The 24,018-nt window shown below is 39.0% G+C and overlaps 1 protein-coding gene across 1 annotated transcript in view; it reads left to right on the plus strand.

The window, feature by feature from the left end:
* The first annotated feature begins 3,724 nt into the window (after positions 1 to 3,724).
* Positions 3,725 to 24,018, plus strand: part of RAB3C (RAB3C, member RAS oncogene family) — a 139,440-nt gene continuing 119,146 nt past the window's right edge. The window contains exons 1-2 of the mRNA XM_040542114.1: positions 3,725 to 3,842; positions 13,646 to 13,873. Of these exons, the coding sequence (XP_040398048.1) occupies positions 3,819 to 3,842; positions 13,646 to 13,873 (252 nt within the window). The 5' untranslated portion in view covers positions 3,725 to 3,818. The remainder of the gene's footprint in view (positions 3,843 to 13,645; positions 13,874 to 24,018) is intronic.

Consider the following 24,018-nt stretch of genomic DNA (forward strand, 5'->3'; position numbering starts at 1 on the left):
TAGTGTAACTACAAGTCCCTACAGATTTTTTACAGTTGGTGTGCATCTGAGATCTGTAATTGAGGCAGATTTTAAATGTTAAAAACCCTCACTGGAAAGAAACATTCCTGAGATCTTTTGCTAAAATTTTTACATTTCACAAGCATAAGCCAAACTTGCAAACATGATAGATTAAGTCAAAGTGAACAACATCTATTGTTTTGTGTAAGACCCATGTCTCTCTCTCTCTTTTTTTTCCTTTTCTCTGCATCCAAAGTCCAACCCCAGGATAAGTCAAACAGCATGCCTGAGTAAAAGAAATACTGTGTTCAAAAAGGTCAGGGGAAAAAAAGAAAGGTGTTTGACATTAAGGAAGAGAAAATGAGAAAAAAAACATTGTCAAGATCTACAGATACTTTAAAAGGACTGCCATTTTGTACCTACCAGGAAACTTTATTTTCTTAAGTCACAAAGTGAAAGGATTTGTATTTAGATCTAAAAATGAGAGGTGAACAATATTACTAGTTAACTCTCTTTGCCTTATTTCTCTCCCTCTTAGCATATGTTTCTTCTACTTCTGAATCTTACTTATTAATTTTATAGGATGGCCTAGACTTAGAAAGCACAGAAAACATTTGCTTCCAATGCATGAATTGAACTTGTGAAATAAAAGTTGTATTGCATTTATATTATCTTTAGTTACATAGGCCTCTAGTGAGGAATTGAGAAACAGCATTGTTAACAATGTGTCCATCATTCCAGAATTCACTCATCCAAAACAACTCAGTTTGACACAAAACAGCTGTCTCCTGATGCCATTGTTAATAAAAGATGTCTCGTATTTAGTATGCAGTCCTGAAAGTTACTTCTTATCTTCTGCATACTATAAAATAAGTGTTTAAGGGGAAAAAAAAAACTGTTATGAAAACAGAAAAACATACTAAAGTAACATTGTTCTACATCTAAATAAGTACTAGCCAACTCACAGACAGCTTGCTAATTGTAGGTTAGCTTTTGTGATGACTTATGTTATCTGAACGATTATGTGCCATCACTCAAAGAATAAGAACATTATAGGAACATTCTATAGTCTAATTTACTAAATAATAACTTTTTTGGTGTATCCATGATACAGCCTTTGTTATGAAAAAAATATTCACTCTTGTGAGTGTTAGCAAGTGCAAAAGAAGTAGCATAATCAAAGCAGTCATCAAAAACATTAACTGTTGTTAATGTCTACTTTTGCAGTATTTTCTTAGATTAGCAGCACTCCTGATTAAAAGAATTAGGTATTTTACTAAACTGGGTCCTTCGTATGTTAGCATCTTGTGAAAACAGCTAGTTTACAGTAATTATGCACAAAAGAGGGCTTTAAGCACACCATGTTCCAACCATGTTAACATGCTGTAAAACAGTGATTAGTAACCAACAGAAATTCCAGCCCCACAAAAACAGTGCTCTGTGGACAAAGTATTCAGGAATATTGTCAAGGCATATCACTGGATTGGCATGTTTGAAGAAGAAAATGTTAGTTGTGTATAGGACTAGATTATTTAATTCTGGCCCATTTCTTTCCCATGCCATCTGCAGAAGTCTGTGAAGAAGTCAAAAAGACGAGTTCAAAGTTAATAATAATAAGCAAAACCTGAGTAATTAAAAAAAAAAAAAAAAAGTATCATCTCTGCAACCACATGGAATACAATTCCAGCACTATTTCTTAAGCTTTTATCCCTTTTAAAAATTAAAGAAACAGAACACTATTGTTTATGTAGAAAAGCTGTTTAACTTTTTTAGTTTTCATAAAAAAAAAAAAAAAAAGATAACCTAATACTTTGAAGGAGGACATATGAAAACCTAAAAAATAATCCTGCTTTATCTTGTTAAGTTTCCTGTACAGAAATTTTAGGTGAGAGATTGAGTGGAGACTTCAATGCTAAGATAAATGCCAATATAGCAAAAAGATGTGGAAGATCTTTGTCTTGGGATGCATCTAGGAACTGAGCATCATTTAAGTCTTGCAATTTCTAATACAGTATCTGCAGTAAATCCACTTATAAAGTTTAATAGAATTCAGAGTATCTGCTTTCTAAATTCTATAATCAAAAGCTTCTCTGAATATTTGAATCTACTGCTTCAAATATCTATTCAGCTAAGATTTAAAATGCCATTCCCAAATAAGAATTGCTTTATGGAAAGTTACAGTTTATGATATTCAAGACTGTATAATGTATTTATACTTTTTGAAAAACAAAACAAATATAACATGCTCTGTTTTCAGCGGGGAATGGGTTGCTATCCAATATTTTTTTTGGTATGTATTCACCTAAAATCAATAGAGACAATAAAACTCACACATAAAAAATCCAGCCCATAACACATTCATGCATGCACACACACAGAGGTTCAAAATGTAAGCATTGAGCAAATTCATTATGTTTTCATGCCCACAGTGACAGAAAGAGAAACATGAAGTGTTTTGCACAGGACAGAAGACTCAAATGAAAACATGCATAACAGAATACATCGTGGTTTTGGAAAAAAGACCTAAAACCCCACATCACCACTTAATTCCTCTTTTCATGTTATAATGAATTAGCTTTAGATATCTGTCACTGAAATTAAAAACCTGCAATGATAAAATGAAATTACTTTTCATTTTATGTAGAAAAAAAAGTAATTTAATTTTTCATGAATTACTTTCATTTTATGAAAACAAAATGTCTGATATACACTTTAGTCTGTACTCCTATCTTTATACAAACAATTTGCATATGTTACAACTCCTACAGGTGATTTACTTTATGCAACATGGACCACATACACAGCAGTGGGTGACACTTAGACAGACCGGCTTCCACACCGCCTTGGCCACCCCACTTGCCTTCTTCTCTGTCCTGGCAATGTCCAACCTGCGGCAAACTTCCCAAACTGCTTCCATTCGCTGGTCACACCTATGTTTCATCTTCATGCTTCAGCAGCCGGGAACAAACCAAATCTTAAATCCGAATACCAAACTGATCACACACTTTCCTACCTGTATGGGCCCTATACAATTGGGCTCATGATAACTATGGACTTGGCAGTAGAGGACAGGGATATGGAAAAAAAAAAAAAAAGCTGAGAAAGATGCTTAAAACATCTTGGACAACAAAGACAGGTCTGGGGACAAATGCAGAAGGCGTGTTGCTTTTTTGGCGACGTCTGGGACGACCATGGTACCCCCGCAGAAGCACATGCCACCACGCCGAACCATGGCTGCCATCTCAAAGCGGGGCCGCTGCGATGTCACGGCGGCGTGACCATTCCTCAAAGCCCTGCGAAAACCAAAGCCAAGAAAGACAACGGCTGAACGCAGAGCAGAAAACGGAGGAGCCCCGGGGCTGATCCTGACCCACACCGCACCGCCTGCGGTCGCTACACGCAGGGACCGCCTTGCCCGAAGCCGGGGCCGCAGCGTCGACGCCCGGAGCAAGCGGCAGCGGGTCGTCACCGGCCGCACGGTCGCCCCCTGCCGCACGGCACGACAGCGGTGCCCGCCAGGCCGAGCCTCCCCCGGCAGCCGCTCCGGGGCTCCCTCCCTGCTCTCCACCTCAGCGCGGAGCATGGCGGGAGTTGCAGTCCTTCGCCTCCGGCATGCCGGCGGCGGGCGCTGGGGAGCGGTGCGGCGGGGACTACACTTCCCGGAGGGGTGCTGGGGGAGAGGGACGGTAGGGGCGGTGTGGAGGGAGGAGCGGGGACAGCTCCGGTGCTGATCGCGGGGCGGGCTCGCCGGCAGAGCCCGGGCGGGCGGCGGGCGGGAGCGGCAGCGGCAGCGGGGCGAGCTGTGGCCGCGCCCGGCCATGAGGCACGAAGCGCCCGTGCAGGTCGGTGGGGACGGGGGGCGGCGGGCACGGGTCCCCGGGGGACGTGTGGGGACCCCCGTGGGGCCGGGGAAGCCGGCAGCACGCCGTGGGGCGGGGGGCTCGCTGCGACCCTCGTCCCGCTGTCCCGGGGGGGAAGGAGGGCAGCGGGGCCTCGCACACCACCAGCGTCCACGTGTGGGTGTCGGGTCTCGGTGGGGTGAGCACATGGGGCCCCGACGACATTCTTCACGCCCCTGGACGTTGGTGGCGGCTCCTGGAGTGGGTGCCAGTTTTTGGGGATGGGGCGTTACGGGATCCTGTCTGGCCATGCGGGACGTTGGCGAGGTGTCCCCTCCGCCAGTTTGCTCCAGGAGCAGTTATTCACCTGCACCGGGAGAAGGTGGCTCGGTGCGAGGGCTGGGAGCAGCGAAGAGGTGGCCCCTTTTCAACCATTTCGCATATGGGAAAGCATAGTGCCCCGTAGCACGAGAGAAACAAATCGTGTACGGGCACTAGTAACACTGCGTGCGGCTTTGGGCAGTTTCTGGGTAGTTGTTTCAAAACAGTTTACACTGTGTGGCCAACTGTGCGCCAGCTATTCCTTGGGGCCCGTTTCATAATGTCTTGCAGGGGTTCTGGGGGCCCCGGGCTACTCGCTCGAACACATGACTGTTTTTTAATAGAAGATCAGTCGTGTTGCTGGTGGATTGGTAACAATCAATCCCGCTGTTTTTGTACAATGCAAAGAGCACTTTCGCAGTCAGCAGTGATTTAAGTTATGAACTGCAGCCCTGTTAGCTAATATTTTTCATGCTGGATATCTGCTCCGGCAGTAATAGAATATCAGCTTGAAGGGAGGATCTGCAACCTCTTCAATATGCATGCTCAAAAAGACGTCTGAAATCTTAAGTTACACAGATGTGGCGTTGGGTTTCTGTGACTTTGGACAGAGAATGATAATCTCATAAATCTTTTGCAGAGCAATTGCTTGGATGTCACATGCTGAAACCTTTCAACCAAAGCGGTGCACTAGAAATAGCCACTCTTCAGTAAAAATGTCTTTCAGTTTTCTGGTTGAAGAACAGCAATAATTAGGGTGCTTTTTAAATGCCTAGTTCTGCATGCTACACACATGTGTTGGGAATATTTGTGTAGCGTTTGCCTTTTATTTACACATGCTTATTGAGATATTAAGGGCATGTTTAGCATGTATTGGCTTTGGAGGGCCTTTCATAAAAAGCAGATTTTGCTAGTAAAGGATGAAAAATACAGATTGGTCACTTGCATTTGACATTTGACAGGTGTTGAATTAACTGGCACTGTTACGTACTTGTGGAAACAAGATGATGGTACATTAAAATAAAGTCTGAGGAAAGCAATGTCTAGTTAGAAAAATATATGTACTTGATATATATTTTTCTGATAAGAAAACTGCTGCTTGTTTTTTATATCTGATTATCACTACAAATGGAATTATTGTTTAATGTAATTGAATAAAAGACAGCAGAAGGCAGAGCCTTAGTATAAAAAGAGACAGCAAAGAGCTTTAAAAACACAAAAACTATAAATTCCACTTTTTCACAGCTGGTGATACAGCCAAGCAGTGTCCATTTTTAAACTTATTGGATCCAAAATTATAATAAAAAAATCTGGATTTTTCCAAGACGTGAAAATGCTGGTAGATGAGGTTTGATTTCCTTTTGTAATTTCTGGATTTTTTTCTTCTGCTTGCACCATTCCCTTTGTATTTGCATATTTTTCTTATTAAAGATTCAAACAAAACAATATTGTATTTTGGGGTCCTCTTCCTAATCATCTTCTCTTTTTCCCACATTGGGCCAGTATGGTTGGTCCTTGTTCAAATGTGGTTTAGAACTGGCAGAACTAATTGCCTGATTTCTCTCTTTTAGCTATCTGATTTCCTATTACATGAAACAAGTGTAGTTGCTCGTTTGTACACTACAGCTTTATGGAACAGTCTGTTCTAGAGCTAACATCTCTCTGAATTGTAGAACAACAGAATGAGTGATCAAGTACATATCTTTTGATCACAATGGAAACAGGTCAGAGGAATGTGTAAGCATTATTTTTTCCATTTCCGTCAATCAGTAATTAAAAAGAAAACTAAGAAGTTAAAATGTTTTAGAAGGATAAGAAAAAGGGCCCGTGCAGTGGCAGTCTTCCTATGCTTATGAGTTCTTTGTTTGAATCTCAGGCTCATGCCCTTTCTCTGTGGACGAGAAAGGCCAAAAATTACCAGAAAGGCGGCTTAAAGAATTCTTTCAGAGAGGAAGTTACCCAGTGCAAAAATTGGCTATTGTCAACTGCCAGATATTACTGGATCTGGGTCAGAGTTTGTGACTTTTCATTTCTAGTCATGTTTTCAAAAGAAAGTTGTAAATCTGAATAGTACTCATGGCCACGGAGAGGGCTTTGTTTTAAGTCAAAAGCAGTGAACTTGTTTTATTTATTTATTTTTCTTTCTGTGAAACACAGATGTATGTACGGTTTCTGTGTGTTCTTTTAATAATTGGTCTGAATTACTTGAAATGTCTGTGCATCTCTCAGTAGTTTCCCCTAGGGCCTTGACGGTACTCTGAAAAATGAAAATTCAATGGGAAATTCTCTGTTATTCACACATCGATTCACTCTCTTCAAGCTTCACTCTTTTTCTGCTTGTACCATGCACATTTTCCAAATTCCTGCACTTTGCAAAAATCAAAAAGTTGGAACGTGAGTTGGGTAACCTGTTCTTAGCATTTATTACAGCATATGGGCATTACTGGTGGCAGTTTGTAGAAAATTCCAGAACTATACAGACCCTCTCTTTCACTTGCTGGGGCAAATAATTTCGCAGGTTACTAATGCCATAGAGGTGAGGGAATAATAGGGAATGATAAATAATCTGTAAAGACAATATAAGCATTTCTGATGCTTTGCCAAGGAAATAAATGAGAACATTTTCTTCTGATTTTTCTGTATCCAGTTGTCACTGGGTATGGTCATGCCCAGACAAAAATGGTTGATAACAGATACATCCAAACTCAATGGAGAAGAGCAACAGCAAGCAAAAAGGGCATTTCCAGACATTTAAGAGGTTATAAAAATATGATGAAAAAAGACAAATCAGAGCTATTAGATGCAGAATTTATCAAGGCAATTCATCTCCTATCACTTAGCAAAATTATTAGATTATTCTTGGTTCAGACTAGAAGCACTGGCCTATACCAAGCCACTGAGTCCACAGAGCAAGCTGTATACACCCTTTTGTTAACTGATCAAGCTGCATTTGGAGTCAGTAGTCCTCTTCCTGTCACTAACCCTACTTGGAGGCGTACTGGTGAAGCTTACTGCTTTTCAGGTTAGATACTTTCTAATCTCCAACTCGAAGACACACAGGACTAGTTTATATACATGTCATCTCAATGTTCAGTGTCTGCTCCAGGACACATTCATGTGAATAGTTCTCATCCCCAGATGTTTACTCCAGGTTACTATCTAGAGAAACCAGCTCACACTTTACTTACTTTTTTTTTTTTTTTTTTTAAAGTATAGATTTCACTCATATGAATAAGGTCTTCATTCATTTGGTCTTCCCAGTAACCCTTTTCTATATTTTCCTGTTTAAAGTCAGCTTTCATAAACACGTTTGATGACAATTGTTACTAATGGCATCTCACTAATGCGTTAGACAGGAGCATTAGTATTTCTCTTCTTCTTTTGGCCTGATGCAGCTGCTTTACCAATTTAGAAAATGCACAGTCTCTGTTACATCTCATGGCCCAAAGTGCTGTACTTGATAAGGCTAATGGCAGAGGGCTGTAGTCATCTACTCTCCTCATTCTCTTTCTTACTCCCTGTAAATCACCATTTGTTTGGACTGGAATACCTTGCCTGATGTATCTTGTATTTATTCTTTTCAGACCTGTACTATTTTGGTGGCTTCTTGACATCCTGTGTTAGACTAACACGCCTAGGACTTTATTTCTGTTTTTGCCAGTATTTGAAGAAGGGTATTTTGTACAAGTGGGAATTGCAAATATCTTTCTCAAGCAATCCTTTTCTTGAAGATGGTAAACTTAGGTTAAGGAAGGATGGCTGAGTAATGGAAGATGGCTGAGTAATGCCTTAGTTCACCACAAGTAGATCACCAGAATTCATGTGCTAGAGCTTTGCCAGAACCGTTCTTTATTGTACACTGCATTCTGCTGTTCTGGGCAGCTGCCAGCGCTGTGGCCACATTCATGCTGATATGAAGTAAGTAGAGCTTTTCTAAAATGTTTTAGACTCTCACCTCCCTGTATATTCTCCCAATATTCCCTAACTTGGAATTGTATTATGTCACTTATAATAAAGCCTTGCATTTCTAATTACACCTTTCAGATTAGGTATGCTATGCTTACAAATATTCGTGAATATAACCTCATGATACCTTGCAGCAGATAAGCTTCTCCTGATGCTGCCAAGTACATTGGCTGACAAGCTGTGCTCCACAGATGGCTAGCTATCCATGATTCCAAATAACTGATTGGTGCTTTGTCCACTGAACTCTGTTAAGACTTATTAATTGGCCAGTTAAAAATTAGATGTTGAGGGTGATCTGCAAGGCTTTGTGAGAATTAGATAGAAATAAGACATTTTCCCTAGAATTCCTATTGATCTTTTCCTCTAAGATATGCTGGTTATTATTATTTTTAAAAGAAGAAAATGTAGTTGTGGAAGACACAAAGGAATGAACCTTAGTGTTGTCAATCCCAGCTTTTCTTCTGGCATCCTCTTTTCCAGGGGCAATTAATTCTGCATAGACATCCAGAGTGGAGCGTGTATATAAGTTAAAATTGAAGTGATGTGCAGGCCAGGGAGGTCATGGCAAATTGCCCTGCTTAAGTGAAAAAGTTGTTCAAATTAATTCTGTCAAAGGAAAAGGTCCTCTAAGGCCATAAAGAGAAACATAGCCAAGTGTTTCATTATTATCATGAAGGCTTTTTTCGATTTTTTTTTTCTCAGCCCTGCCCCGTTTTAATCTGTTCTTTTGGGATCAGGGAAGCAGCTGAACGTGAGACTTGAAAACTACCTGGGCCTGGTAAAGAGGACTCTGCTTGATGATTGAAATTGTCTATGCCAATAATTGATATTAATTTAAGGAGCTTAAAGTTGTGCCGTTGTGGTGGTTTCACCCATCTGAGCAGCCGAACTCCACCACAACTGCTCTCTTACTCCCTCTCCTTATGGACAAGGGGGAGAAAGTACCCTGGAAAGGACTCAAGGGTTGAGATAAGGACAGGGAGATTGCTCACCAATTACTGTCATGGGCAAAACAGGCTCACAGTAGGGAGATTAATGTATTTTATTGCCTATTGCTACCAGAACAGAGCAGTGAGAAACTAAAAGCAAACTAAAAACACCTTCTCTCCATCCACCCTCTTCTCCCTCCTCCACCCGACCCGTGCAGGGGAACGGGCAGTGGGGGCTGCGGTCAGTCCCTGAGGCTTCGTCTCCGTGGCTCCCTCACGGTCCCTCTCTGCCCCTGCTCCAGGCGGGGTCCCTCCCACGGGATGCCGTCCTTCCCGAACTGAGCCTGCGGGGGCTGCCCACAGGCAGCAGCTCTTCAAGACCTGCTCCCACATGGAGCACGGGTCCCCCACGGGCGGCAGCTCCCCCCAGACCCCCTGCTCCTGCGTGGGCTCCTCTCCACGGGCTGCAGCTCCGGCCCGGGGCCTGCTCCTGCTGGGGCTCTCCATGGGCTGCAGCCTCCTCCAGGCCACATCCACCTGCTCCACCGGGGGCTCCTCCACGGGGGGGCTGCAGCGTGGAGATCTGCTCCATGTGGGACCCATGGGCTGCAGGGGGACAGCCTGCTCCACCAGGGGCCTCTCCACAGGCCGCAGGGGAACTGCTGCTGCGTGCCTGGAGCACCTCCTGCCCTCCTGCTGCACTGACCTGGGGGGCTGCAGGGCTGTTTCTCACTCTTCTTTCTCTCCCATATGCTGTTCCCCAGTAGTGTTCCCCCCCCCCCTTCTTAAATATGCTCTCGCAGACATGCAACCAGCATTGCCTGCTGGCTCTTCTCTAGCCAGCAGCGGGTCCCTTTTGGAGTCACCTGGAGCTGGCTCTCAACTGATATGGAGCAGCTGCTGGGCTTTGCTTACAGGGACCCCCACTACAGCTCCCCGCTACCAATACCCAATACAGTTGTAAGTGGAGAAGCACACAACGCCATCCTTTTTTTGTTCTTTGGCCATATTCAAACTGGGGACTTACCTTCTCCCTGGTTTTGGTAAGGAGCAGGCATGTGATAGCTCCTGACTATAGGTTTTCTGACCTCTGTCTTGGGCTTAGTGTTCCCCATGGGCTCTTAGGTCTTTCTTGAGTCCACTAGGAGGTGGCCTGAGGCTGCCTTTGGTGCTAATATCATGTTGGCTGTAGAGATCTGAGTAGAGACTCATTCTAAAGAAAAATGGTTGTGCAATGTGCTAATGGAAATAGCCCTCTTTCTCTTTGATTTTACTAAATAAGGACAGATTTTAACTGAAGAGATAACTCTGTGTTTTGCTGAAAGTGATGCTTGTTTAATATAGCCATTTTATTATTCCAGATGAGAAGTTTGTCAAAATAAGGCTAAGGTTTTTGCTTTCTTGGAAACAGAACATTAGTGAGGTTGGTGTGTTTATTTGGTTTCTGTCAATGTATGTACTATTTAATTAACAGGCCTGAGTATGGCAATCCTGCTGCTGGTTTCCAACATTGTTTCCAAAGGAGTAACATAACATCAGCATCAGCTTTTTCACATTTCTTCGCCAAATGCCTGCATAGTACACAAATGCCTACACAAGTCCTGTTAGGAGTGAACTGACATATTAATACATCTGGAAATGGCTACAATACACTCCGTACTTGAAGTCAGCAGCTTGCATTTGAGAAGAAGAAGCACTGCAGGGGTATTTACAAAGCCCAAGAAGACCAAGGATCTAGGTTTCCCTTCGAGAAAAATAGAGACTCCTCTAGGGTTTCATTTAGAGTGGGTGCCTGATGCAGGTGATGTGAATTGTACTCTGAAGAATCTGTCTACATGCTTTCTATAAAATGAATGAGCTTTGGGAAGTAATGGCAAAGTGTTAGCACCAGTGCTGAGTTTGATGTCTCTTCAGGCTGGTGCAGGCACTAGTACTTCTCTAAAACTCACTTGCGTTTTGGACACAGGAAAGGATCACTACTGCTGTTCTCAGGAGACTGCCTCTCTATACTGAAGTTAGTGTCTGAATAATTTGAATTATTATCAGTAACTTACTAGTCCTCTCCTGATTTTGCAGATGGAAGGTGGAGAAACTAGTCCTTTCCCATGCCTTTTGTGTGCCTTCTGCATCTTATAATAGGCAGAAATATTCCTATATCTGAAATAAAAGTTGGCTGCAATTCCATGTTCAACTTGCCCATAATTCTGCCTTTGGTACTGTAGATAATGAATCCATAAGTTCAAGGCATAGAAAAGATGTTGCTTTTTATTTTTTTATAATTTTTAAAGAAATTTTAAGAAGACTATCACATGGGTAATGCAAATAAACACATTAATTTAGAGGAGCACTGAATTTCTTTGTGGGGAAGGACTGTGTTTAAAAGCATCAACAGGAAACATCTTCTTACTCAAGAAGGCTACATAATGTACAATTTTTAGCGGGACTATTATTAGCATCCAGGTCTCCAGATTCCTCTGCTCACTGAATCATACTGTTTCCGAAGTGTGAGGCATTAAAGTACCTAGTGATGAAATATAAGGCACAGGAGACTGGGGCTAGCAAGCTAAAATCTCTCTTTGTAAACCTTAAGCAAGCTGAAGAAATTACATGGAAGACGTCTTAGGAGATAAAACCAAGAAACAAAATCATTCTTCTTGCTAGAAGTGGTAACTATGGTCTCAGCTACCGCATTACAGAGGGGAGCCAGCAGGGCAGCAGAACAGGCTGTTGGCAGAAGTGTGAAGGCTATCCTGGCATCCCCAGACACTGCACAGTCTTCGATCTGCCAGATTTTATTGACTTGTTGTTGGAAGTTGTATGTAATATCAGTGCTCTGTTCTTTACTACTTTATGGCCCGTTGTGCTTAGACTAGCTTAAACATATTTTGATTTTCTTTTTCATATGTTCTGAACAAAATATCACCAAACAGTTTTAGGATAAGGGAGAATAGTGAAGGTGGACAAGATTTTTTTTCTGTCTTTCACTACAGAAATGAAAAGGATGAAATATTGCTGATGCATACACCTGGAATATTGTTTTTTTTTTCTTTGTTATTGTTCTAAAACCTTCTTTGTTGCATGTCTGTGAAAGAAGTGAATAAATATTAAAGACAATGCAAACACTCAGGATGGAAACACATAGGTACCCAAGACCACATTTAGTCAAGAACTTTAGTCACAACCAAATAAAAATTAAACATTCACAACTGCATTATTTATGAAATATAAATCTTATACCAAATCTCCTGTCAAAAGCTTGCTACTTCCATTGTCTTCTTCAGAAATTTTTGTCCCCACTTCTAATATGCCTCTTCAATAGCCCAAAGAAGCTGGCATACTGTACTATGAGACAGCAGAATTGACTCAGAAAATTTATGCAGTAATTGAAGTGCTGCTGAGAAGGTGGGTTACAGCCCTCACCCTTCTGCAAGATCCAGGTTCCAGCTGTCCTCTCAGACTGCCCAAATGCACTCTGCAATATCTGCCTTAGAAAGCTTGGACATGGGCTGCTTTTCAAAAATCTTTATGGTAGTCTATGCTGTTAGTCTTTCTGTATGAAATCAGTGTGTAAATATATTGTCCTTAGTATTGCCAAACTGCAAGAATTTAAAATCCTGCAAGACCCCAAAAATGCTTCAGATTTTTCTTAGAAAGTGTATGAGATGAAACGCTACCTAGTTCTGAGATTGTTACTTTTGCCATCTGCTTTTTGAGCTTTCCAAGTAAAATAGTGGTTGAGTTTTCAAGTTAACCTCTGCAACCCTCCTGAAAGCTAAAGGCATACTATTTATAAATGGAGCCTGTGATCTTTGAAGTCTCTAAGCAAAATAAGATTGATATTTAGCAGTATTCAGTTTTTGTAATCTGTGTTATTCAGATGCTTTATATGGATTAGAAGCCTTATTTTAAGGACTTAGATTTGAAAACATTGGCAATTGTCATTTATGATTATCTTGCATCAACATTGCAAATTCCAAAGCTGTGTATGATTCGGGAACTGAAAAATGTGAAGACCTTATTTTCGAGGTCTCAACTCAGTATTTGATGGTATGTTAATTGAAAGATACTAATAACAAATGCTGTAGGCTATAGGCTATACAAAAGGCTGTAGATATTACAAAGGACTGTAGCATATTTACAGTGAAATAAATTGTTCAAGAATTGTATCAGATATGAAACAGATTAAGTTTTTTCTTGTTACTATACCTCCTATGTCATAACCCACCAGTGATCTCTTATTTCTTCCTTGTACATATGAAGAAAAGTATTTTTGTCTATATTTTCACCATTTATTTCATTCATCACATTTTCTGAATGTAGATCTTTTTAACCATATACTCAAGAACTGTCCTAGATTTTTTAAAGGATTTTTTTTGCAGTACCGGTCACTGGTGATGTTTACCTTTGATACATCCTCTTTTGCAACTGCAACTATTACTGTATTATAAGAATCATAAAAATGACTTAAACTGCTGTGAAATCCTTGAGTTCCTATATGTCTGTTACCAAAAATTCCAATAAAATCTAAATGTTTCCAGTTTTATATGATTCAAGGGACAGTAAATTATTTCTTTTTATTTTGAATTACAGATGGCATCTGCTCAAGATTCCAGATATGGCCAGAAAGATACATCTGACCAGAACTTTGATTACATGTTCAAACTGCTCATCATTGGCAACAGCAGTGTTGGGAAAACCTCCTTTTTGTTCCGATATGCTGATGACTCCTTTACTTCTGCATTTGTAAGCACAGTCGGGATCGATTTCAAAGTAAAAACGGTTTTCAAAAATGAAAAAAGAATTAAGCTACAGATTTGGGTAAGCCAAGGATAATAGTTCTATAAGTTCGATAGCATTTAAGCTACTGTGGGTTTCCACTGAATGTCATAACCTGTATATACATATATGGCAGAATAATGAAAAAGAAATTCTTTCCTGCATCATTTTGCTGTCTAGAATACTAGAACATAGACAGTATTTTTAAGGTATTCCAAGTACAGCAGAGTATATATTCTGAAATAAATTCCATAAAGAAATAGCACAGAATGACATATATTGATAATCTGTGCAGCCAGGTATAAACTACTGTGCAATATATAGTTTACTGAAAGTGATTCATATTAATAAAGATTATTTTGAAGTACCAATTAGGATCTTTTTCCCCACCAAAAATAAACATTCATTTAGGAGAAATGATAGTGGATGTACAACAGAAGGCATATTTTTTTTTCTGTCATCTACCTTTGTCATCCTGATCACCTGAAACCTCTTCCTTCTTCTGCTGAGGAAGCAAACGTGGAAGGTGAGAGTATAACAGCTGTGTTGTCCAGATGTACAAAAACTCATGTCCTTTGCCTACACCTCATGTATGGTAGAAAAATGCCAAACTGGGAGAGTTGTGATGCCAGAGAATAGGTGTTCTTTTCTGCAAATGTTTCTCGACAGGAAAGAATAGCCAAGAAGATCTTTATGTAGCAGCTATATCATATCTCCTCATTCTTGGGTGATGGTGATGCTCAGCTAGAGGGATTGATAGCAGAGCTTTTAACAATGTGGGACCTGGAGTTAAAATTTGAGGTTTGTGCCATCTTCCTTGGGTATGTGAAGATTTTGAGCAATGTTTCTTTTTTAAGGTAACAGCCTAATTAACTAAGATTTTCTGTGCATGAATACAAGTTATTTAAAAATGTATTTAATGATGGGCAGCCAATAGATCTGGTGATACGTCGGATCAAACAGGACTACATGTAAACTGACACATTTTAAATGACAGATAAAGTGAATTTCTTTTTAATATGGCACAGGTTCCCAGCAATCTCATTTCTTATGAGAAGACTGTGATCAGTAAGGTAAAAACAAAGGTGAATTTCCTAGTTTCCTAGGCTGTATCTCATTCATGTCATCTTAGGTAGGCTATAGTCCTTGTTATCTCAAATGATTTGTTGTTCTGTGCCCTCTAGGTACTGGAACTCAGACTCTTTACCTCTCAACTTCTCTACCTTTTTAAGCTCAGATACTTGCTGTTATCAAGAGCATAATAGATAGTGCTGCACAGTAGTTAACTGTGTATCATGTGCATGTTTTCACTCCAATAACATGCTTGTTTCATTGTAGCACTTTAATGATGGTGATCACACAATAATTCACATTGACATTACATTATTATTTTTTGATAATGGAACAATAAAATTGTGTTCACATTATAGTCCTTCCAGAGTTCTTCTTTTAATTACCAAGTAGCCTCTATGGTAGATTTTATTGTTCATGTGTCTTCTAGCAAAAGCAGCAATGTCAGTTTATGATGTTATATTAATGTGATTGCTTTGACACAAGTATATTTCCCATAATGTCTCTCCATGCCAGACTACCAATATGTGCTTGGCTCGAAGCAGTCCATTAATCTAAATGTGTCCAGGACTATCCATGGCATAGGGAGGATGTAGCAGCTGTATTCTTGCCAGCTGGAATAAACTTCCAGTTCTAGTCAAATGGACATTTGGATAGTCTTCTTATGGCAGCAACACCATCTGAACTGCTCCGAGAATGTTCTGCATACTGGAGAATCCTTGCCTGAAAAAAACTTGCAAGTGAAATGTATGAAACAAATAAAAGGTTTCTGTGTCCCACAGGGAGGAGGGAGCAGAGGCTCAGGGTATGGAAAGGACCTTCATGAAGACACCTCTCAGGACATAGGGTTAAGGGAACAAGACTTCAGGTCTTACTTTCATTCTAAAGCTTTTTACTCCAGCCAGCACTGCTTCTTGGTTTTGTGTTTGTTTGTTTGTTTTTGTTTTGTTTTGTTTTTACTTTTGTTTTTCCCATTGCAATTTTAATGCCAATTCTTAAAAAGCCTTGTGATTGCCAAATAAATTGAAATTATAACAGCTCACTATTGCTGTTCGTACTTTTTAGATGGAATATTAAGTATTAGAATATTGTGTTGCAGTTATGCTTTCTAGAGTAAATCTATTGACTGTTGCACCCCTGGGTCCTTAAATAAAATCGGTTAAGTGTCTCAGCGATCTATTCCAGTGCACAAAATCTGAAATAGAGCACTATCACCCCATCTTGTAAGTTGTATCAACAGCCATATCATTCTTACTATACAATATCTGTATATGTAACACCTCTCTATATTAAACTTTATTATTTTTCTTTGATTTTGCAAATAATTTTCTAAAATTAATTGTTATGCAATATCCATTTCCATTTCAAACTGCATTTGCGAAAGACCATTTATATTACATAATTATAAAAATAAATGAATGTGAGCTTGATTTAATGTTAATTCTGAATAGAAACATGCATGAGCTAATAATGTTTCCTTCAGAATCAGTGGCAAAGTATTTAGTGACATAATGTGATAAACAACGTTCAGTAAATGTGAAATAAAACTTTCTGAAAAAAATATCACAGGTTTGAATAGTCAGAAGAAACTCAAAATGAAGTGCAAGTTTAAATCATGTTCTGAATGATGAGATCAGAACTGAAACATTTTACCAGATACTGTGGTGAAGAAATACACTCAATGCTGCTGTTCTGCTATCCTTGCGTGGCAGTAAAATGCAGAAATGTATAAATCGTGATGCTGTTAAAGTCACTAAAATTCCCTATCTAGAGACACAGATGATCCAATGTGTTTCCAATTACAATTTTACACATACTCTGTTTGGGTAGACATTTAAACTTCATGTTTCACATGCATTTCAGCACTATCTTTTGTGTGCATTCTTTTGGAGCTCGGAGTACCAATTTTCTCAGAATAAGATTCTAATAGACTTTTCAGTGAGAGGTAAAAGTATGTTTGACAGCATGGACACTCAAGGAAACAGAGTCATTATTTCTTAATAATTTCACTGTTCGATTATTACAGATGAACTAGCAAGGGTTAACAGGTTGAGGTAGGTGCTGTCTTACATAATGAGATGCACTGCAGGTTATTTATTTGTTTGAGATTTTTTCTTGCTTTGAGACAATAGTGCCCTATTCTTGGATTCAAAAAACCTGAATTGAACTGTCTTCCTTTATTTTTAAAGTCAGGGAGAATGTGGCTCTCTCTAGTACTTATCTTTATTGCTTTGTGGTATGGTCAGAAAGAGCCTGCTGGGAGCTCTGTAAGGTTTTTTGCCTTCTAAACCAAACACCTTCTTTCCATGATATTTCTTACTGGAACTGGGAGAGGTTTAGAGTTCAAGTGTTATATTCATTAGTGATAGCACATTACTTATTACTGTCATAAGCTGGCCCTGAAATTTTGTTTCACAGCACGTTATAAATGTGCACACACTGATATGAACATTACAAAGACAGAATATTAACAGGATTTTTACACTGTTAAGGAGAGAAATCCATAAAAGATGCATTTTACCTAAAAAGGTATTGATTTCTCAACAGAAACTGTAAGAAATTTTCCACAGGAATTTTGTTTGTGTGTACCACATATGTGCATAGAGTAAAAGTCCATGAGAGGACTCTAGGCTATTTTACAGTGTCAAGTAATAAACAGTAATATATTTTTTTCTCCAGATGGTTTCAACTACTAATATGAAAGAGATGGACTGGAAGGCTATAAGATTCTTTTGTTTTCAAACTTTTAGTTTTCAAGTTGTGTTGAATGAAAAAGAAAAGGCTTGTCAATACCTACACTTACAAACATACACTATGAAGAAAATGAATGGAAGCTCAAAGAGGTGCACATTGGAAAATAAATAAATAAATAAATAAAAATTTTAAAAGTTTAACATTATAAATCTATCACTGCATTTACTGTACAATTTACCACACAACTCAGATGCCCTAAAGGTTTACATTACTTTTATAAACACTATAGTCTGTTTAATAAAAATAGTGGAATGCAAAAGGTTATAGAGAAAACAGGCAAATTTGGGCAATATAATTTGTCAAAATATTTGAATAGGAAAAAAAAAAAGTTTTATTCTTAGAAAATAGAAAATAATGAAGACAGATCACTCCATTTGTTTAACTGACAATGCATCCATGGCACATCTTTAATTGCTGTTTAAAATTTACTTGGGCAGAACTGTCAGTGATTTTTAACTGATTTCAGTATAAATTTCGTTTGAGGAATCAAGCATCAAGTTTTCCCTCTTTAAGGTGTTTATTATACTTTCTAACTACATTCATATAGCATGTTTATGTAGTTTGATCCGACTGCAGCAGTTCAGTGCAAATATCAAACAAGAACACTTCATTACTTTTTGCTGCTTAGATGGCTTTTCCTGGGGACTAGATACAATGATCACACAATTAAAAGATATCCTCCTACAGTAGTTGGTATGAGAGCTGCTTGTGTCAGCATACCCTTCCTAGAATTGTGTGTGACAGTTTCATTAGATACCCCAAATGTTTCTGCCTTCACATCAATTGTCACATCAATTCTATAAATTGTCATAGGTCTTAGGTACTAGGTGAGGACTAGGTTTTATAACCTGAATGAGGAAATCCAACTTCATCATTCAATAATTAAAACTCTAGTAGTTCAAAAAAAAAGTCAATGAACATAAAGCAACTTATTATTTTTGCACAACAAACTCCCTGGCAGTGCTCTAGCAATGAAAAGAGGTTCAGTTAAAATGAGAATAATGTATTTTGTGTGTCAGAGGGTCTGTGGAAACAGGAGTATGAATGAAAATTGCACTGATATTGGAGTACTTCAGGGGAATCCTGTGCTAACTTGCAAGTGTGGAGGCAGTGCAATATTCCAGAAATATCCTTGTAACATTAACTAAGGCTATAGTGTCAGTGCAACAGTCACTGAATGCATTGGTTCAGAAGAAAGGTGTTGAAAGCTGAAACTACAAAAGTCTGTTGTGGAGTTGAGAATAGGGTGTGGAAATAGAGGATAGTGAATGTAACAAATGTTTCATCACAGGAATTTCCAGAGCCTGATTTTTTTTCTCATCTGAGTATTTTTAATTGTTCTGACAACCCCACCACAGTTTATTTCATGATTCTGTTCCCAGTTTTGCTGGTGACGGTTTTGCTGCTGCTTAAAATACACAGTCTTTTTATATAAGGATAGTAAAACTATATTGAAAATGAGATTTTTGTCCTCTCGGAACAAAAATTAAATGTGTATCCAGTCATATACCAGGCAGCAAGTGATTTGAAGACAGCAATGTAGAAGGCTGAGAACTGCAGGGGGTTGGGATTTCTCTGGATTCATCTGAACTAGTAAATTAAACATACTGAGACTGTCCTTTGTCATTGAGTCCAGCTGGCATGGAATAGCTTTTGTTCACACGTTTAAACTCTTTTAGTCCCTGAAAGAGGATGGCTCCATCCAGACTTTGTCTTGGGAATGGTCTCTGGCCTTGGCTAACTTCTAAGCCTTGCCCGGGAACTGTTTGGCAGAGTGCTAGCAAACCTGGGCCAAAACCATGGCAGAAAACATGCTGACAGTTTCACGGTATAGACAGATTCCATAGCCTAGCAATGCTCTCTGGCACAAGCTAATTTGCTGCTCTAGGTGTAGCCTAAAAAGGGCAGCAGCTCTAGCCAGCCTTCAGTTAGGCTGACCTGTCTGCGGGGATAAGTGATACAAAGTGATCACAAATGCTAGTCTGTTAAAGGGCTCCCAAGGAACCATTCCTGGACAAAGGTGGTTAATCAGGAGCATGGCTGTGATGGCAGAAGGCAAACTCTTTCTGGGCCTCCCCTGTTAGCTGAAACAAGCTGAAATGCAGAGCAGCTTTTGTTGTGGTTTAAGCTGCCCGCTGACAACTGAATGTTATGCAAGCTGTGGTTGGATATTGTTATCCTAAAATATTCCCCTTCCTCTTCTTAATTTACTTTTCTCCTTTCTAGACTATACACATCTTTGAAGAGCCATGAAAACTATTTAACTGAAAGTTTCACAGTAGGATCCTTTTTTTTTTCCTTTTTTTTTTTCCTTTTTTTTCCATTGTGCTGTATTGTTTCATTCAGTGCTTCCTATGTCTCCATCAAGAACACTTCCATTTCTGTGCAAGTCATATTTGGTACACTTTATTTCTCTGAAGTATTGTTATTCATTAATAATTATTTTTCCTTTTGTTGTTGTTGTTGTAGTGGTTCTTAAACACCTGGGGTTTTCAACAGCAGATGCTAAGGATTTATACAGCCAAGGAAAGCTGTGTACAGTTATAGTACAGACAGAACCAGTGTGTCCAGATCTCAATAAGGAGTTCATCCTTACATAGTTTTGGAACCTCAGTTACATCTAAAAGGTCTATGTTTTCGTTAATTCAAGGATTTTTAGTGCTCTCTTTACTTTTCCCTGTTTATTCTGTATTCTCTTCATTGTACCTGTTCTGTTTATGTTAAAGCTGTGCCCGAGGATCCAAGTCAGATTAGGCTTACATTGTTTTAGGTAAATAACCAAAAAATAAATAAATATGGTCAAATGGCTTACAGGCAGCCAGTCAAGTGGGAATGAACAACTGGGAATGGGAAATAGCAAAAGCAGATATTTGTCAGGAAAAGAAAACTGCTTACCTAAAAAGCAGACAAGAGAGCTTGACTTCTCTAAACTTAGCAGATGCAAGTAATTTATATAATTTATATATAACTTTATTTAATTCATAACTTAAAGTATATATATAGTTTAAGATCATCACAGCAAAAGCAAATATAAGCAGAGATTGAAAAGATACTGTCTGTGTTGCTATTTAAAGTTTGACTACAATTGCTCACTCATATGATGAGATAACGTGAGAGAAAGGAGCTAAGAGTCTGAGTGAGAATGAGGCCAAGAGTTTATCAGAGAAAGCCCCATAAATGTAGTAAAAATTCAGAAAGTTAAAGATAGTAAATATGATATCTTGTATTAGTTCCTTGCAAAAGTGGTAACAGATGTGACATTGCAGTCCTTCACTGCAGTAAAGACAAAGTAAAAGACAAAACCGAACTATGTAAGACTTTGTCCAAGAAATGGTGCCTTGGGACCGTTTCTGGGTGTAAAATATAGATAAAAGACATAAAATCTACATCTTGTAAAACTACTTGAACTATTTGTTGTATAGAGCCAGTGTCCGATCTCCAGTGCCAGAGAAGGTCTTGGTAAAGTAGAAGGCCTACTTAGTTCAGATGGGCTTCAAAGAGCACAGTATGTGAGACTGACCACACTCATCAGCAACGACATTTTAAAAAGTGATGTGTTTTTATTTAAAATATACCACATTGGCTATTCAGATATCTGTGTGACATTACTTTTTTTTTTTTTTTTCATTGCTGTAAAAAACACATATCTTGAAGATTTCAAACGTCTGTTGTAAAAACAGATCAGAAAAAGGATTGTCCTATCCTTATTCAGACACCCTGGGTTTCATGGGTTGTGGCTTTCACAGCTAAAACTGCTATTTTGTTGTGACTTTTAAGTATCCTTAATATTTTTGTTGTCCCAACAGCAGCTTCAGTTAATGGATTGAAAGATGTATTCTTATCTTTACAGCTAAGAAATCTGATACGATGTATATCATGTCAAGGCATATAAAGCCCCTCGGTTGCTTGAATGCTACATGAAGTCATAATGTTGTTGTTACTGCTAAGCTATAAACAATGTGGTTATTTTTTAATTGTTTTCAGCTCCTCCCTTCCTGCTGCTTCTACTCCTAGTCTGTGAATCCTTCTGCATAGGTAAATGCATACTGAGACTTCTGATTGCCTTTGAGTTGGACCAGATGTTTTTCTGTTTCCCAATGAAAGTTGTGCTGCTAAAGAATCATGTGGCTCTGGGAATGGCAACCATGTTCAGAACCCCTCAGCCTCAGGCCTGTGATTTAGATCCACATCAGAACTGATTGATATCTGTTTCTGTCAGATGAATGTTTCCTTGATCTATATGAGATGAGCTCAGCTGTCTTAGATTGGTTTCTAATTAATGTGTCCACTTTGCTTCTCCTAACTACTAAAACTACGTGAAATTCTGGCACTATTAATACTTAACATTTTCTTAACATGCTTTGATACCCAAATTCTTTTAGATTCAAAACTGTTTCATAGCCATATGCTTAACTCTACCTATGTCAAAATATCTGAGCCACAGATACTTGGAGAAATGCTGTGTGTACTTGCTCCATGTTCCTTCCTAGCCAACTGCTTTTGGCCACTGGCAGGTTACAGGGCTAGAGAGCCATGTTGCCTGATTCAATGCACTTGCTCTTACACTCATCAAAGAGGCTGCAAATTCATGGCTTCAGATAATTTGGAGAGGAAACAAGGTAAATGTCAATCCTGTAACTAGCATTAAATTTCACTATTTTCCTCAATATTGCAATGGTTTTTGAAAAGCCTTATGTTACTAAAATGTTACTAAAAAGGTTTTTCTCTTTTCTTTTTTTTCTTAAAAGCAGAGAGGTCTGTGCTTTAGAAAAACCCTCTATTGCCTACTTCAACAATTTTGCTGCATAGCTCTACTTGCAGCAGAGAAATCAGGTCTCTGTGACCATCTTGGTGCGAAATATATATATACCACAGCCGGACTTTAAATATTCTCTGACAAAGGCTTCTGATGTCAGGAGAAGGATACATCTGTCTTCAAAGATTAATTGGAGAGAGAAGGTGGTGTTAAGCGTAATTAAAATTCTAAGTAAGACTCATCTCACTGTTTAAGTGGAAATTTCCATGGGGATAATTTAGGAGAAACTGAGCTAGTTTAAGACATGTCCTGGAACACCTTGCTGTAGTGTGTCTTATGCAGATTTTTTCATAGAACTCCAGGGAAATGCATCCTGCCATCATGTACTCCAACAAATCGTTGTCCTGCCAGACTTAAAATAATCGCAGCTATCCCTAACCTGTGACCAGGCAGTTCTGGTAACATTTATTTCAGCTTCTTTTGCCCTCCACATCATGATCTGAAAGTCCCCAGCCTTTCCTGCATAGGGAACTTTATATCAGTGGAGGAACTATCATGAAGCAGCACTTACATGTGTTCAAGCATCACAGGGATGCTACATTAGCTTCTTAAAAACTAGTAATGAGAAATGGAAAAAGAGGATGAATGAATATGTATACCTGAATAGCAAGATTTTTGATTTTTCTTGAAGAGTCAGGATGGAAAGGAAAAGGGGATGGAAAGATTTTACTGTGATAAGGGACTGAAGCAAGAACAATAATCTTAGGCTAACATTGAAAAAAACAAATAAGCTATTTTAATTGTTCAAGCTTAATAAAATCCAGAGAAATATGACAGTATACTTCAAACTATGAGATGGAAGTTATACTTATTAAGGTTATCATTTTATGAAACAAGAATAAATCTGTTTCTAAAAAGAAATTAATGTTGACAGCATTTCTTAAAGTGAAATCAACTGTGCTGCCAACTTCCGTGAACCATTTTAATGATACGTTTAGGACATCTGTACAGCTGCAGTGAATCTACAGAGAAAAGGGAAGCCTATATAGGCTTTTCACTGCATTTTAATAAGATTCATGTTGTAGATTATGGCAAAGTGTTGTACTCTTGCTGTGCAGTTGTCTCTTTGAAACCAGAGGACCAAAGCCTTGGATGGGAGCCATAATGTAAATACCATGAAAAGGGGAGCGTAGAAACAGTATTTAAAGCTCACTTTTGCCTTCTCCTGCTGCTCAGTGCAAGCTGTTTCCCTGTAATGTGTTAGATTAGCTCTAAGTCATTCTGAAATTATTCTGGGTTGACAGGGGCACAAGTGACTGAGGGAGGATGGGGGGTCACATGAAAGCAACTCATTTTTATTTAACACCGCCCAATTTGCATTATATTCTGGAAGTAACCTTAAGTGCATGTTATAAGAAGCCAGAACCATATGGGGCTCTGTGCCACTTCAGAATAATGTTTGTAGTAGGTAACACATTAGGGACAATGCACACAGTTTTTACACGTGAAATGATGACATCAAGCGAAACAGCATCCCTGGAGGATTTTACTCTGTATTTACGTTATTTTTCCAGCTTGTCAGCTAAGACAAATCAGTTAGGATAGT

The sequence above is a fragment of the Cygnus olor genome, chromosome Z (assembly GCF_009769625.2).
Source record: "Cygnus olor isolate bCygOlo1 chromosome Z, bCygOlo1.pri.v2, whole genome shotgun sequence".
Lineage (NCBI taxonomy): Eukaryota > Metazoa > Chordata > Aves > Anseriformes > Anatidae > Cygnus > Cygnus olor.